The 15,635-nt window shown below is 38.9% G+C and overlaps 1 protein-coding gene across 1 annotated transcript; it reads right to left on the reverse strand.

Moving 5' to 3' along the window:
- Nucleotides 1-12,890: 12,890 nt before the first annotated feature.
- Nucleotides 12,891-14,390, reverse strand: LOC137723834 (uncharacterized). Its single transcript, XM_068463005.1, has 5 exons — nt 14,194-14,390; nt 13,845-14,063; nt 13,632-13,730; nt 13,466-13,546; nt 12,891-13,364 (listed from the first exon to the last, which is right to left on the reverse strand). The coding sequence occupies exons 1-5, from the start codon at nt 14,374-14,376 to the stop codon at nt 12,939-12,941; spliced, it is 1,008 nt and encodes a 335-aa protein (XP_068319106.1). The 5' UTR covers nt 14,377-14,390; the 3' UTR covers nt 12,891-12,938.
- Nucleotides 14,391-15,635: the final 1,245 nt, after the last annotated feature.

A 15,635-nucleotide genomic window follows, 5' to 3' on the forward strand; every position in this document is an offset into this window, starting at 1 on the left:
TGCCGCAGCCCCCTAAGCCCTCTAAATCACCCACCACCAGTAAGGACGTCCCAATTCCATGTTATTCTGACGTTATTCCACCCAATGTCCCTTTTCCTAGCAGGTTTTTGATTCCCAACCAAGAAGAGAGTAAAAAGGACATCGTGGAAGCCTTCCCAAAGGTGCAAAATGCTATTCAAATTCTTGGTGCAACACAGCAAGTTTTAGATGGTGTTGAATTCTTCAAAGGACTTTGTACACCAAGAAGAATGATTCAAGAGAAGGTAGTGGCTGGAGAAGATGTAGAAGGCATCAAAGAGGACATATTTGAAACCACAATTCCCAAGGAAGTTGGATTTTATGACACGGGACAAGTCATAACTTTCGAAGGGGTGTTTATTCTGGAGTTCATTTTGGAGCACACAGGTAAGCCGCCTCCCCGAATTTCAATTTTCTTTTATACTAACATGTGGTTAATGATTCAGGCACCCAATCTGGAATTTAAACTATTACCGGATCATTTCAAGTATCACCGCCCATTCAAAGATAAATTCCATGCCGTTTGATTTTATTTATGTAAAAAAAAAAAAAAAAAAAAAAAAAAAAAAAAAAAAAAAGAAAGATACTAAACATAGAGAAAGGTGGAGCTTCACAAAGGTTGTTTGCGTGAAGCCCCACTACGAGGAGCAGAAGCGGAAGGCATAGAAGCGGGAGGCATCGGTGCAGAAGGCGTAGGAACAGAAGGCATCGGAGCAGAAGGCATCGGAGCGGGAGGCATCGAAGATAGAGCATTCCAGGCCTCAATACTTGGCCAAGCGCTGGATGAGCCAGGAAAAAGGTGCCTCTGGAGGAAAGACGAAAACCTTTGACGGTCACTGTGAATCCGACCTTCAGACTCTTGCAGCTCATCAAGCTTCCTCTTCATCCCCGACGAATAGTTATTTGCAAGCACATGCAAACTTCTATTCTCGTACTTAAGCTGCTGGATCTCTTGCTTAAGTCTTTCCACCTCTGCCATCAACGATTCCACCTGACGGGAGCGGGCAAGCAGGCGTAGGCCCATGTTGGACACAGAGCTCGCACACTGAACACTAAGTGCGAGGGACTCTTGAACGGCCAACTCATCGGACCGTCCTGACAGCAGCCTACTATCTTTTGGAGTGAGGAGGTTTTTAGCTACTATTGTAGCTGTTGTGGCGTCCTGCATCACAGAGTCTTCACCTGAAAGAGGACCGTTAGAAGATAAAAAAGAAGGGCGCCATACATTACCTTGACGGGGCGCAACCGGATCGCTGCTGAGACTCAAATCTAAGCTAAGGTTCGATGAGTTTGCCATTTTTTTCAAAAGTGTTCAAAGAGAAGGGGTGGATGGAGTTAAAAATTTCACAAAGGGCCGGAGTCGAGTTTCAGGAATAGGAAATCTTCAGAGTGTGTATGTTGGCGGTGATCGATAGCTCTATAAAATGCCAAGGCGACGCGTCCACTGATTCAAAGAGCCGGATTTTCCGGCGTAAGTTAGGCGACGCTCCCTCGGCTTTTCAGAAAACGCGTTCAACTTTGTCAAAAGATTTCTGACAAAGCTGAAAACACGTGGAGGCCATCATCGCAACTACACGTCTTTAGCCGACAAGCGCAAAGTTCGGCGACGCTTTCTCTGCTTTTCAGAAAACGCGTGCAGCTTTGTCAAAAGGAGCCGCATCTGCACTACCACGTGTCGTTCAGAAAGCGAAGGGGCGTCGTTCAGAAATCGAAGGGGCGCCTGCTCAGAAATCGAAGAGCCGAATTCAAAGATCGAAGAGGCACCACTATTTCAAAAAGCCGGAGTTGCGGGATCAAAACGTTTGTCGACAAAGGTAAAAAGTACCACCACTTGATATTATCTCTATATATGTCGACCTTCGTCTTTTATGGCAGGGAAAACCTGAAGAAAATGCCCAACTCTCCCTCACCTCTGAGGGCGCACTCCCAGCAAAGCCTTTCAAAATACTCAATTCTTTCTTCTTCCCCAAAGATGATACGAGATGCCTGGAGTACATATGACCCAGGAGGAAACGGCGGATTGAAGCATGTGCTGATTCATTCACCGCTTCTTCAAAGCAAAGGTATCTCATATCATTAAGGTCAAAAGCAAAAGTATCTCATATCATGCTCTTTCCCTGTCTTTTTCTTTGTCCTTGTTCTTACTCGCATGGCAAAGTAAAAGAAGCAATCAGCCGGCACTTGGAGTCAATCTTCCGATCTGGAGCCAACTGCCTGGAATCTATTCCTGATTGCTTACCTAGCGTTGCTCTCGAGTAGTCATCTTCAACGGTTGATACACTTCCGGAGAAGGGACCACTTCTGCAAAGGGGAGCGAGTAAGGCAAGTGAAAATGATACATTGAAGCATGTGGAGACAAACATAGGCTGAGTTATCCTCCAACCCTTTTCAATACGAATTGGAAAGATTGAACAAAGAAACAGATAAAAGGGATAAGCTCAGACCTTCGGGGGAGACCAAATGAACCATCATGCTGCCCAGTTCAAGAAGTAGCACAAAGGAAAATCAACGATGGGCAGAAACCAGTTCAAGAGTAAGCCTGTGGAATCACAAAGATCAAAAGCCTCAATGCAATTACCAAGGAGAAGATGGAATTTACACTCTATAACCAGATTTGCGTCTCTAAACTCTTCTCTTTGTTAATTACATTCTGCCATGTTTAGTATGTTTAAGTGCTTTTTGTGTATTTACTTATGCTTTGTGTGAATCTATGCTTAAAACATTGAGGACAATGTTTGATTTAAGTGTGGGGGGGGGGGGTAACTAAGTTTGTTAATGCAAATTCGTGGGATTTTATCACCCATAACTTCAAATGTTGTTCCTTGCTGTTTTAAGGTGTTTTTAAACTGTTTTAGCGTGTTTTGTTTTATAACTCCAAAAATCACATAAAAATTTGAAAAACATTTTTTTGAAAAGCCTAAAAAGAGTGTTTTGAGTTGTTTTTGTGTCTTAGGAAACCTTCCAACGTTATGATGAGGATTTGGTTTGTAATTGCATGACTGTTAAAAAGAGTTATAAACATGGATGAAAGTTTGATTTACTCTTGGTATATGTTTAGTTATGGTTATAATGTATGACTTCACATGCAATCATAAAAGAAAAATTCGTTTTTGTAACATGCTTGAAGGAAGGAACTCATAATAACGCTACATCCCTGTGAGACTCGAGCCATTACCTTCTTTGGAGAGTTATTTTCTGTGATTCTTTGTTTTCTAAAGTTGTTGCATGATCTCATTATTCCTTGCTTGGTTGCTACTTAGAATGCAATTGTATCATGATAGAACTAAATGCTAGAACTTATATCCGTTTCATTCAAAGCATGTTATTGATTTGCATAACACATATTCAAGAAGAAGTTGTGTAGTGACCACCACCATAGCCAAATAGCCTTACTTCCCATACTTCGTATATGTTGTAAGTCTTAACCCCGTTGAGCCTTGTTTAGCCTTTATTCTTTGTTTACCCACATTTTCCTCACCTAGCCTAGTTTAGGACAATCCCCACCCTTGTTCTTAATAGATAGTGAGCATGACTTAATTGAATTCCTTTTGAGTTACATTATGAAAGAAAATAAGTGTGGGGGAGAGAATGTTTTGTTTTTAAGTGTTTATGTATGCTTTGAGAAGTCAAAAGAAAAGAAAAAAAAAAAAAAAAAAAAAAAAAATTTGTGAAAAACATATGAAAAAGAAAAACAGAAAAGAAAAGAAAGAAAGGAAAAAGAGCTTGTTCCCCCTTGTTCAAAAGTTGAGTTTTCATTCAAAAGTGAATTCTACGTTAATTCAAATGCTTTGCTCGCTATTTCTTTAAGAACCTTTGTTTTCCATATCCCTTCTTTGTTAACCAAACACCTTTAGCTCCGTTTCAACCCTTATGCTTCTCTCTTGAGTGTTATGTGTTTCAATTTGTGGAGTTTGGAATTGATATGAGCTTATGGAATCACTGGTTCTCATTCTAAGTAGTAGCATTCCATTCATGAGATCATATTCATGTCATTATCGTAAATCCAGAAAATGCTTTCCTTGTTATAACTTATGTGAGTGTTCGTCTACATGTTTACATCAATCTTCTCACATATGACTAGATTAGGGTGTGTAGTTAGAAAATCTGAGTGAAAATCGAGTGCATATCTTGTAAGGAATTGAGCAAATTCTCTAAGGCATGTTACTACATTCAAAACATGGTTTTAAATGCTTAATTGTGAACTAGTATATGGTGACTATGATTAAGAATGTACTTAAGTGTAAAGATGACTAAAATCTGTGGGAATGATGATTTTTAACGTGTCATGTGCATTGGAAATCCCTAAGACAGTTGTTGGAAGGTTTAGGTTGTGTTTTACTTGTTTTGTTTCGTTTGGTTTTGTTTTGTTTTTCTTTCTGTTTTGCTCGAGGACTAGCAAAAGATAAGTGTGGGGGTATTTGATAGGAGCATATTCATGCGACTTAAATGGCTTGTTCTCGTGCATTTACGTTATGTTTCTCTAGTTATTTTAGTCCTTTATGCTTCTTTTGTGTGTTTTCAGGTTCTAAGGGCCTAGGGAGCAAGAAAGTGCATTTTGAGGCCATTTGGAGCATTTTTGGGCATGGATTGGATAGCTTATCCATGGAGCCAAAAGGATGGACGAATTTGAAGGCCTTGTATTCACTTTGGACATAAAACAAAGGGCCTAGCCCATTCTCTCTTATTCTCTCCCTTATAGCCATGCAAAGAACCATCCATTCCATCAAAACCAATCCATCAATTCACATGCAAAACCACCATTAACACACATGCACCCAAACAAAGCCAACCTAGCTAACCCTACATGCATTCTTTATTCACTCTTCATCATTGCATTCATTCTCCAAACACTTTCATTAATTAAGACACATTTGCACATCCATTCATTCTTTCCCCAAAGCCGTGCATTCCCAATCCCTTTCCAACATTTCACATGCATTTCCACCTTGGTCATGCTTTCCCATTTCATTAATCATTCACTTTGCATTCATTCAATCAACCCACATGCACTTTAATTATTCAAACATGTAGCCACATAATCATTCACCCTATCCATTCTTTGTCACAAAACAATGTCACATACACTCATCATCACACAACCTAGCTAACCCTACATGCATTATTTATTAACTCTTCATCATGCATCAACATTTTAAATCATCAAAAAAATCAACCCATTGCCGTGCATAATTCCTCAACCATTTCAGCCACATTCTTCCACTTTGCCTTTCATCATTGCACCACAAATCAATCAACACATGCATTCCCTTCACATTCACCCACATGTCCATTTAATCATTCAACCACATTCCCATTAACCACAAAACAAATCACACAACACACCAACACACATGCATCCTGAAATTCTTTGCCTTGCAATCACATGCATTTCCCTTGACATTTTCAGCCATCACACTTCATCATTACACCACCATTCACTCTTTAACCCACACACACTTCACACAAACAACATTCACATGCATTCACATGCATTTCCAACACAAAACACACTCAAAACCGTGGCCACCTTTGCATTTCAGCATTCCCATTTGCATTTTCAGATTTCCAGCTTTCCAACCTAGCCACATTCACATGCATTCACTCATAATCATTCACCAAACTTGCAGCCACATTTCCACCCACCTCCTAGCTGTCATGTTCCCTCCATTACTCCTATAAATACCCTTGCATTCATTCATTCAAAGATCATCTCATTCCATTGTAGATACCACAACACAAACACTCCATTCCTTCTCTAGCCGTGAGTTTCTCTCCATTTTCTGCACCATTTTCTCCACCACTCCTCACCTATTTCCATAATTCCCCACTCCATTCCACACTTCCATCCCCCAAACCAATTATCCCTAGACCTTATGCTACAATAAAGAGGAAGAGAAGAGGGCCTAAACGTTCATACAATTCAAGTTTGAGTTGTTGGAATGTTTAGGCGTTTCTTTGATTTCAATGTTTAATTTCAATTCTCTTTGTTTTGTATGAGGAACTAAACCCCCCTTTAGCTAGGGGGGGATTCGAAATATATGTTTATGCTTGCATTTTGATTTGATTACTTTTAATTACGTTTCATAAGTTGTGAATTCAATTTGTTTAACTATTTGATTGATATCCTATTTATGTATGTTTATTGAGAATGAACGCTTAATTTTCATGCATGAATATGACGCTAGAATATAAGTGAGTTTCACCTAATCGTTATGAACTTATATTCACAAGTAGTGGAGGTTGCTTATAAACAATCGCGTTAAACGAATTCTTGGCATAAGTTTCATGCAATCATAGTAACGAATGCCTCGTCAACACTTATAGTTTTCATGATGCTTAATGATTCTTGCTTGTTTCTCTATTATGCAATTCATGAAGGGAACTTGTGAGGAATGCTTTGGGTTGTCGTATGCAATCATCCAATTCATTAACTTAAGGAAAACTTGACGGTTAATTTAAGCGGACCTAATTAACCCGGGGTGTTGAGAATTCATGGTTTATTGAAATGCAATTGGAAACCATTTTATTATGCAAGTGTAACATGTATGGAGATGAACCCCTTAGCTAGCCATACCATCCATTCATTTCCGTCAATTTCATATTTACAATTTGTTTTCTTTACAATCTATCCATTTTAGTTTAAATTCGTCCAAAATCAATCCCCCCCATATTTCGTTTAAGTCTTAGTCTTAATCTTTCTTATTTTTAGTTTTGCATTCTTTTGAGTCTAAGTTAGTATTTCATATTGTTATTTTACGTTTTTGAGTCAGTTTCCAAGAGATTTGCAATCCCTCCTAATCCCCGGTCCAGAACGATCCCTACTTGCACCTATACTACAATTGATAAAAAGAGGGTTTAATTTGTGTGCGTATAAATCTCGCATCAGAAGTAAATGGTAATCTAGTAAACTTAGAAAAATGACAAACATCACAAGGACTTGTAACTTTGCACATATTTGGGAACAAGGTGGATAGAACTTTTTCAGAAGGATGTGCTAGACGTTGGTGCCAAAGTTGTTGTTCTTGAGCTAAGCTTGAAGTGACTTGGAAAACCTTGGGAACTTGAATATGCTTGGAAAGATAGTAGAGACCATTTAAGAAAAATCCTTCACCAATCGTCTTCTTGGTGACTACATCCTGAAAGATCACATTTTTGGGAGAGAAAATGGCAAGACAATTTAATGAGTTTGTGATCTTGCTAACAAATAAAAGTTGAAAAGGGAATGAGGGAACATAAAGAGCCTCAGACTCGACATCACTTGAGATCAAATGTATTTTTCCTTTTCCCACAACCATAGCATTTTTTCCATTGGCAACTGACACTTGAGATGGAATAGAAAAAATTTCAAATTTATGCAAGTTTGTAGACTTGTTAGTCATATGATCAGTGGCTCCAAAATCTATAATCCAATAATCATGCACATTACCAATGTTGAGAGCAGTTGAGAAAGAGTGTAAGATACCTGGGATGTCCCTTTGTACCACGCCTTCATTTCCAACCAGGAAGCCAACAAACTGTCCTAGTAGTGCAATTTGATTGTTGTCACACTGATTTAGTGGTCCTTCACTATCTCCAAGACCTTGTTTCTTGTGAAGAAACATAGCAAACTCGTTGATTAGTGCAGCTGGATTAGTGGTGAACTTTAGTGCTCCATCAGAAGAAGTTGTGGCAACATGATTTGCCTTGTAAGAAGGGTTGTACGAGCCTTTCGAGACACCTTTGTTATCCCTAGGAAACTTTGGTTTTTGCCTTGTAAGAAGGGTTGTACGAGCCTTTCGAGACACCTTTGTTATCCCTAGGAAACTTTGGTTTTAACTCTGGATGAAGAATCCAGCATCGGTCTCTTGAGTGCCCACCAGCATCACAATGGCTACATTTTAAGCCAATTTTCTTTCCTTTGTAGCCTCTCTCCTCACCAAGTTTTTGGTTAGAGAAGTAAGCCCTAGCTTCTGGTATATTTGCCTTCATGTCCAAGGTCATGACTTTCCTTCGAACCTCTTCTCTTTGAATTGTGGCACACACACTTGAAAAAGAAGGCAGGTCGGGATTCATGAGGATATGGCTTCGAAGATCTTCGAATTCAAGGCTCAAGCTTGCTAGGAGTTGGAATATTTTGTCTTCCTCGGCTCTTTTAGTTAGCACAGCAGCGTCGATGGTGTGTGGTCGATACACATTCAGCTCGTTCCACATAGTGGTCAGCTTTCCAAGATGTTGCACAAATGGCTTCCCTTCCTGTTGCAAACCAGCAATGTCCTTCTTTAACTGAAACACTATAGCCGCATTGTTCTGATTTCCATACATTTCCTTGAGATTTTTCCAAAGAGTCATGGAGGATTCAGCATAGCTAAAAATTTCTGCAATCTTACGATCCATGGAATTAAGTAGCCACGACATGACCAACTGTTCTTTGCATAGCCAAGCATCATACTCCGGTGAGGTAGTCTCAGGCATTGGAATAGCACCATTAACATAACCAAGCTTTGATCGTCCTCCCAGAACAAGAGAAACTGCTCTCTCCCATGGAAGATAGTTAAACTCATTTAGCAAGACAGAACTAAGACGTTGATTTGGGTTGATATCAATATCTGAGTGTGGTGATGGTGGAGTAGCATGAAAGCCGTCTCCTTCCAAATTTACTAAGCTTTCTTCAGCCATGATTGAAGGACAAGAAGCTCACAAATCTCTCAAGAGAACACCACAGAGACAGGCCGGTTAGGGTCACTGCTCTGATACCATATTGAATTTTGTGAATGGTATATTCATCATAAGACAATCAGGTACAAGAGATAGCAATATATATGTGCTAGAGGGAAGAAAACAAGACTACCTATCCCTCCTTGATTTACGTCTAAAGCTAACAAAAAAGAACAAATAAGACACATCCCTTGAATTAAGGGAATTGACAAGACAAATAAGACAAATTGAGGAAATTGACAACAAGAGACACATCCCTTGAATTAAGGGAATTGACAACACTATCTATCACCCTAAAATCCTTTGTACGGTGAACATGCAACCTAACCTAACCCTAGTTGCCATTCTTTCTTCCAATACCTATATATAAAAAAAGCAGCTAATCCTGCACTACTGCTATACAAGAAAGGAAGCAAAAATATACAGATAAATTACTGATTGGTTGAGAAGATTGTGGTGGCGGCAGCGATAATGGCTCCTTTTCTGATGTTGTAATCTCAGAGATAAGGATTTTGAGAAGAAGGTTAAGGTGGTGGATGATACGGTGGCGTTTGGCCACGCTCTGGAGGTGGCGGAGCTCTTCCAAATCCAACGTCAACTCCTCTGCCATATTTCCTCCCTCTTTGATGCTACAAGTACGAGGTTGAAGGTTCACACAGCGGATGGATTCTGATTAGGGGTTTTATATATTTTTTGTCACGTTCGGTTTGTGTCTGCGATTAGGGTTCAGTATGTGAATTGCAGTCGTAGTGACAAAGAAATGGGTCGGGCGGCAAAATTCATAATCCATGTAGAAGGCCCACTTTCCACAAAAATTCGTGTCCATGAACAAGGAGGGTCCAAGATAAAGTGTCATCCTCGTAACCCTTGTACCCGTGCAATTCCTCATCGAATTTCCTATATCCAAATTGGTTATAGATTTCCCCAGCAGAATACAGTTTCACTAGAAAAAAATGTACATTTTCAAAATTCTTTGTATTTTGAAAATTTTTCATAATTAATTGAAAATTGTGATAAAAATTCAATAGTGATTTATGAAAAAAAAAAACACTAAAGTTAATTAGTATTCATTGGTGATCTAAAATATCTCACTAATTTTCGGGCTCGTTTAAAATGTTTTTTCAATATTCATTTGTGTTTTTACTAAAAATTAATTTCAAAAATATTTTCACCAAAAGTGTTTTGTCATTTTAAAAAGCATTTTCAAACAAACCATATACTAAAATAAAAAAATAGAGATAAAATGGAAGGTGTGAATTAGGGGATAGACATTGGGCTGATAACCCATGATAATCAAAATTATAACCGAATTATATACCAGAAACTTTTCTACAGCTATCAAATATTTGAAGTCACAAGTTTGAATCACTCTCTCTACTTCATTTATGTACTTGTAAGTTGTAACGTCAAAGTCTTAGTATGGGCCATGGGTCATACCATATTGTCCAACTTGATTAGAATTATGTATGAAGAAAAAATGTATATATAATTTGATGTTGGAGTGTCGGGTTTGTTACCTTAATTATGTTTAAAATATTCCCAGATCTTGGTTGGTTTTTGATAATTCCAAACGTTTTGTTAGCTGTCATTCGATGGAAGTTTGGTTTGGAATTTCGTGTGGATTAGGTGATACCTTGTATGCATATAATAAACTTGAACCTCCAAATGTTTCAAGTATAATCTATTTTATTCACCAAAAGAAGAAACTCCCAGCAAAAGTGAGCCAAATATCACGTGCCAATAGAATTTGTGAGTGGATTAAGTTTGCTTTTGCCGCCTTCCAAATCCACAGGAATTATTCTGTGGACATCTTTGATGCAGAATTTGCAGAGTGCAGTAACTATATAAGTTTGATTAATTGCACGCCACTTCCTGATGTCTTGTTTCAAATGGGAACAGGTATTAGCTGGTGTGGATTGAAGAGGTAGTGGAATCAGTTCACATTTGCAGTAGTTTGAAATTACCACAGATTAGGACTCGTTGACGGAGGTCAGAGGCTGGTTTGACTAGGGTTTTTGGGTCAAAGGTCGATGAGTGGCATAATTTTGATTTGTGAGTGATATTCATATATGATGATGAAGTATATGTGAATTTACTATCCACCCAACATTTGATGCAAAATGTCTTCTATCTACAAAATGGTTCTACATAGGATTGAGATTATTTATGGATTTCTATTTTCAAAGCAAATAGTCTCGAAAATTTGGCCATGAGAGAGAGAGAGATCAGAGCGTGAGTTTGTGCTAGTAGTGAGCTAGTGTTATGAACTAATGAGAGCTGCATAATTTAAATTAAATATCCGGATTTCCAGGTTCGTTTACTCCAAAGATAGAGATCCAAAGATGATGTCATTCCTAGTTTCACACTTCACATCATCAAAGTATCAGGGTGGCACTATAAATACAGTCATGATTTTCTTGGCAAAGTATGTGCTTATCAAAACGAATGCAATGCGTTGTTCTTTGTTTGTTGTGGATTGAAAACCTTATTTGACAAACCATGCATGCGTGCAGTATAGTCAGGAAGGATATTAGGGTAATTCGCTCGGCATGTGGGCTTATCCTAGCCCTTCATGCTTGTTCCCGCGTGGCATATCAGCAGAACATCCCAACTTTGACAAGAAGCTCTCTAATCCAAAATCTTCAAAAGGGCAAATATTCACTGCAGCCTGAGATTTTTGCCACTTTCGTTGAAATTTGTATCCCCTTCTGGACAAAAAAATTGACCCTCTGTCCCTCTCACTTGCAAACCTGTAATTAGCTTGCTCCCACCAATCCTCTGTTCCCCACCTAATCCTGCGCTCTAATTATTTCATTCTTAGAATATTACGTACAAGTTATCATAAATGGTACAGTTGACGCGGAGTGAAGCAGCAGTACTTTGAAAGATTGCTGTACTATTTTGTTGGTCATTTACAAATGTTCGTACTTAATATACGATATTTATAGCTTAGAAACATCGTAATAACCAAGCTGGTAGTAACAGAAAACCCGAAATTATTTAATTTCTGAGAGCTTTGGGTTCCCAGGTGGCCAAGTCTTTTTATCTCGACCAAAGAGTCCCCTCCCCTCCCCTGCTAATTGATTTAAAAGCACCAATGACCATAAGCTCATATTTGGCTGAGGATAAACGAATCCAACCAATACAACAGATGACCGAATATTGCCATTAAAATAAGAAAAAAAAAGAGGCAAAAGAGCAAGTTCATATGAAAACCTCTGTCGTTTTGGAATTAAACCGTGCAAATGAAAGAAACTTCGCAATCACCGCATCAGTGACCGGCGATATTTCAAGTCAGACTCTCGAAGTCGTCAGTCAACCAACCAAATCCAAACGACTTCCATTATCCATCAGTTTTTCTTCAACTGTTACAGTTGCCCACCGCGTTAGATTTCCCCCTCATACTTAAACACCTTTTAGCTGTGATTTGAGATTAATCAAAATGGATATCTGACAATGCTAGTAAACGAAGAATGCTAAAGAGATGACATTTATATTTGACGGTAAGCTCTAACTAGTACAAAAAAGGCTTTGCACGACGCAGGACCTTCGTAGCGCAAAGTCAAAAAACGTCGTGCAAAAATTAGCCCAACGGATGTTCGTCGCGCATTCACCGTTGCGCCAAGTGCGTGAAAGCAGGGTTTGCGCGACGCAGAAGTGATCTACGTTGCGCAAAACCACTTTGCGCGACGAATGTCCTGCGTCGCGCAAAACAACTTTGCGCAACCTAGGTCCTGTGTCGCGCAAAACAACTTTGCGCAACTAAGAACCTGGGTCGCGCAAAGTGGTTTTGCGCAACGCAGATCACTTCTTCGTCGCGCAAACCCTTTTTTTTTTTTTTTGGCCAAAGAATTTTTTTTATTTAATTTTTAATAAATATTGTAATGAAATTCTAAACAATAATTATTAAACCAAGAAAAAGTATTTAATTATAAAATATATAAAAATGTACCTGCGTCGCGCAAAACAACTTTGCGCAACTAAGAACCTAGGTCGCGCAAAGTGGTTTTGCGCAACGCAGATCACTTCTTCGTCGCGCAAACCCTTTGTTTTTTTTTTTTGGCCAAAGAATTTTTTTTATTTAATTTTTAATAAATATTGTAATGAAATTCTAAACAATAATTATTAAACCAAGAAAAAGTATTTAATTATAAAATATATAAAAATGTACACACAAGATGTCCAAACACAAAAAAACAACTACTAGTCTTCTAGGATACATCATGCTACTGGGTATCAGCTGGGTGAAGTGGCTGGGAAGTTGAAGGTGGAGCAACATCACGTGTTGGCATCGGGATCTGGAGGCCGGACATCGCTAAGGCTTGTACAATCATACTCATCCTCTCGTCCTGGGCCTTAATGTACTCGCCCTGGGCCGCAAGCTGACCTTTTAGGGTTGTCACTTCCTCCTTCAAGGCATTGACCTCTCCTGTGGACGATCTGGAAGATGAGGCACCCGTCTCACGAACCCCCGCCTTCCCCATACATCGAACAATCTTGCCATAACGACGACCCAACTTCTGATCCAAGACCTCAGTCACGATCTGAATATCTGCATCCTCGGGTACATTGACGTCCTCGATCGGGGTCTCCGGGGGAAGCTGCGATGTTGCTTCTTGGAGAACAGCAGTGGACTTTTCCACCATAACATCCTGTATTAATAAAGAAAAAACATATAATGTTTAATAACAAAATATAAATAATATTTGAACGATTCGTAAAAATAAGAATAATAAGAATTACATATACTTACATGAATCTCCTTAGCGGTCTCATTGCCGGGTCGAACGTAAACGTCATTGAACAAGTCAATCTGTGGGAACTTAGAACCCTCCTTAAAAAAAAAATCATTAAGTAAATTTTATTAGTCAATAATAAAGAATAAAATGTATAAAATTTAAAAATTAATATACTTTTACCTGACGTCGTGCCTCAAGCCTATACGAAAAGGGCTTTGAACCGGAATGGTGGAGAAGTGTCTTTGAGTCCCGAGCTTTCTTGCCAGCAATAGATTTCTTCTGTTAAACATACAATATAAATGTTAGTGCGATTATTTGAATGAAATTATTAAAAAAAAACTTAAAAAAAAATAACAAAAACAGTAAATTATTATTAAAGTATTATGTACATACCACAAATTTTGGATCCATAAAATGTTTACAGAGCCACTCCCAATCCTCTGGCCGGTCCTTCAACTCGTTTGGGCAACCTTCTAGGCGAGCAATCTCCGGATCATCCCATAGCTGAAAATGCGTGTGAAAAGCGCTCTTCCAATCTTTGTACCGGTTTGCTAAGGTCCCCTCTAAGTAGGCACTAACCTCAGGGGATAAGTCCTTAACATCAAAATTGACCTACAAATATGAAAAATAATAAAATAATATTAAGAAATTTAATAATATTAAGATAATATACTTTGGTTTATAATATTTGTAAACAAAATTTTTTAAAAAAATGATAAGGGCTAAAAATTAATTTACTAACCGACAACTTGTCTCGCACCAGTTTCTTCGTCTCCTCGGGAATTTGTGCCCAAGACTCCCACCGCATAGGACAACAATTCCGAATAACATAACCACAGCTAGTAACAACGCTGCTATGCTGCTGTGAGGTAGCCGCTCCACGATGTTGCGAGTCATATGCAATCTTGATCAAGGAGGCGGACATACGTACAACATGTGCCTCCTTTAGCATTCGATTAGGCACCCTGGTGTTTTTTTTAGCTGCCCAAAAAAACTTAAATGGTAAAAAGCTTAAATTTGTACAGAAAATTGGGCAAAACCTCACCTAATAGTATATCATTTCCCAAAACCTTAAAAGAGTAATTCACAACCCACAACACATTTTCACAATCCAACAAATTTTCACAATCATAAAATAATAGTTTTAAAATAGAAAAAAAATTACAACGTAGTGAGAATTAGAAAAAAAACTACCTGGTTGGGAGGCCCCACCATCGACTCCGGAGGAGGAGGAAGCGTGATCACCAGGCTCCAACTCGCGGGGGCGACGGTGAGGCCGCCTTGCATTGAGAGGTTGAACCAACACTGATGATGTTGATGATACGGGCACCTGAGACGCCGTAGGAGTAGCCTCAGTAAGGGGTGTAGGCTCCCCAATCACGCCTGGAGCAGTAGATGCTGATAATGTGGGAGGCGCATTGGTCACGCTCCGACGACGAGTGATCAAATGCGACAAAGGAATCATGCATGCTCCAATTTGATATAATTGATTCAACTTTTGGTATCCAACATTCTGAAAACCTATCAATGGAAGATAAATTTTCTAGTGCTTAAAGTGATTTTTAAAAGTCAAATCCTTCTTCATAAATCTGCAAAGAAGCAAAGAGAATGAAAAGAGTGAATAAGCATGTTTCTACAAATTAAAGTCGATTGCAAGAGGGAAATCAAAACTAAAGAGTGAATTAAATACTGAAAAGAGGGAAAACAAAACTAAAGAGAGGAAAAATCGTAAAAACCAAAGAAAAAGATGGAGAAATAAAACCTTGAGGTCCTGAAAAAAATCATTGTCTTCTTCCTTTGTGCAAGGGGGATCGATAGTGGAGAGGAAGTTCGGGAGAAGAAAGTGAGGAGGGAAAGAGGGAAAGAGGGAAAGAGGGAAAGAAGGAAAGAAAAAGGGAAAGAGGGAAAGAAAAAGGGAAAAAGGGAAGAAGGAAAGAGGTTTATACGGGAGGGAAAAAGGGAAAGAAAGAGGGAAAAAGGGAAGAGGGAAAGAAAGAGGGAAAAAGGGAAGAGGGAAAGAGGTTTATACGGGAGGGAAAGAGGGAAAGAAAGAGGGAAAAAGGGAAGAGGGAAATAAAGAGGGAAAGAGGGAAAACCTAGTTACAGGGAAACAGGAAAACTGGGATTTTTACGGGAAGGAGGGAAATGATGGACGGCATAAAAAAAAAGAGGTAGCAATGATGA

This window comes from Pyrus communis, chromosome 2 (genome assembly GCF_963583255.1).
Source record: "Pyrus communis chromosome 2, drPyrComm1.1, whole genome shotgun sequence".
In the NCBI taxonomy this organism is placed as follows: domain Eukaryota; kingdom Viridiplantae; phylum Streptophyta; class Magnoliopsida; order Rosales; family Rosaceae; genus Pyrus; species Pyrus communis.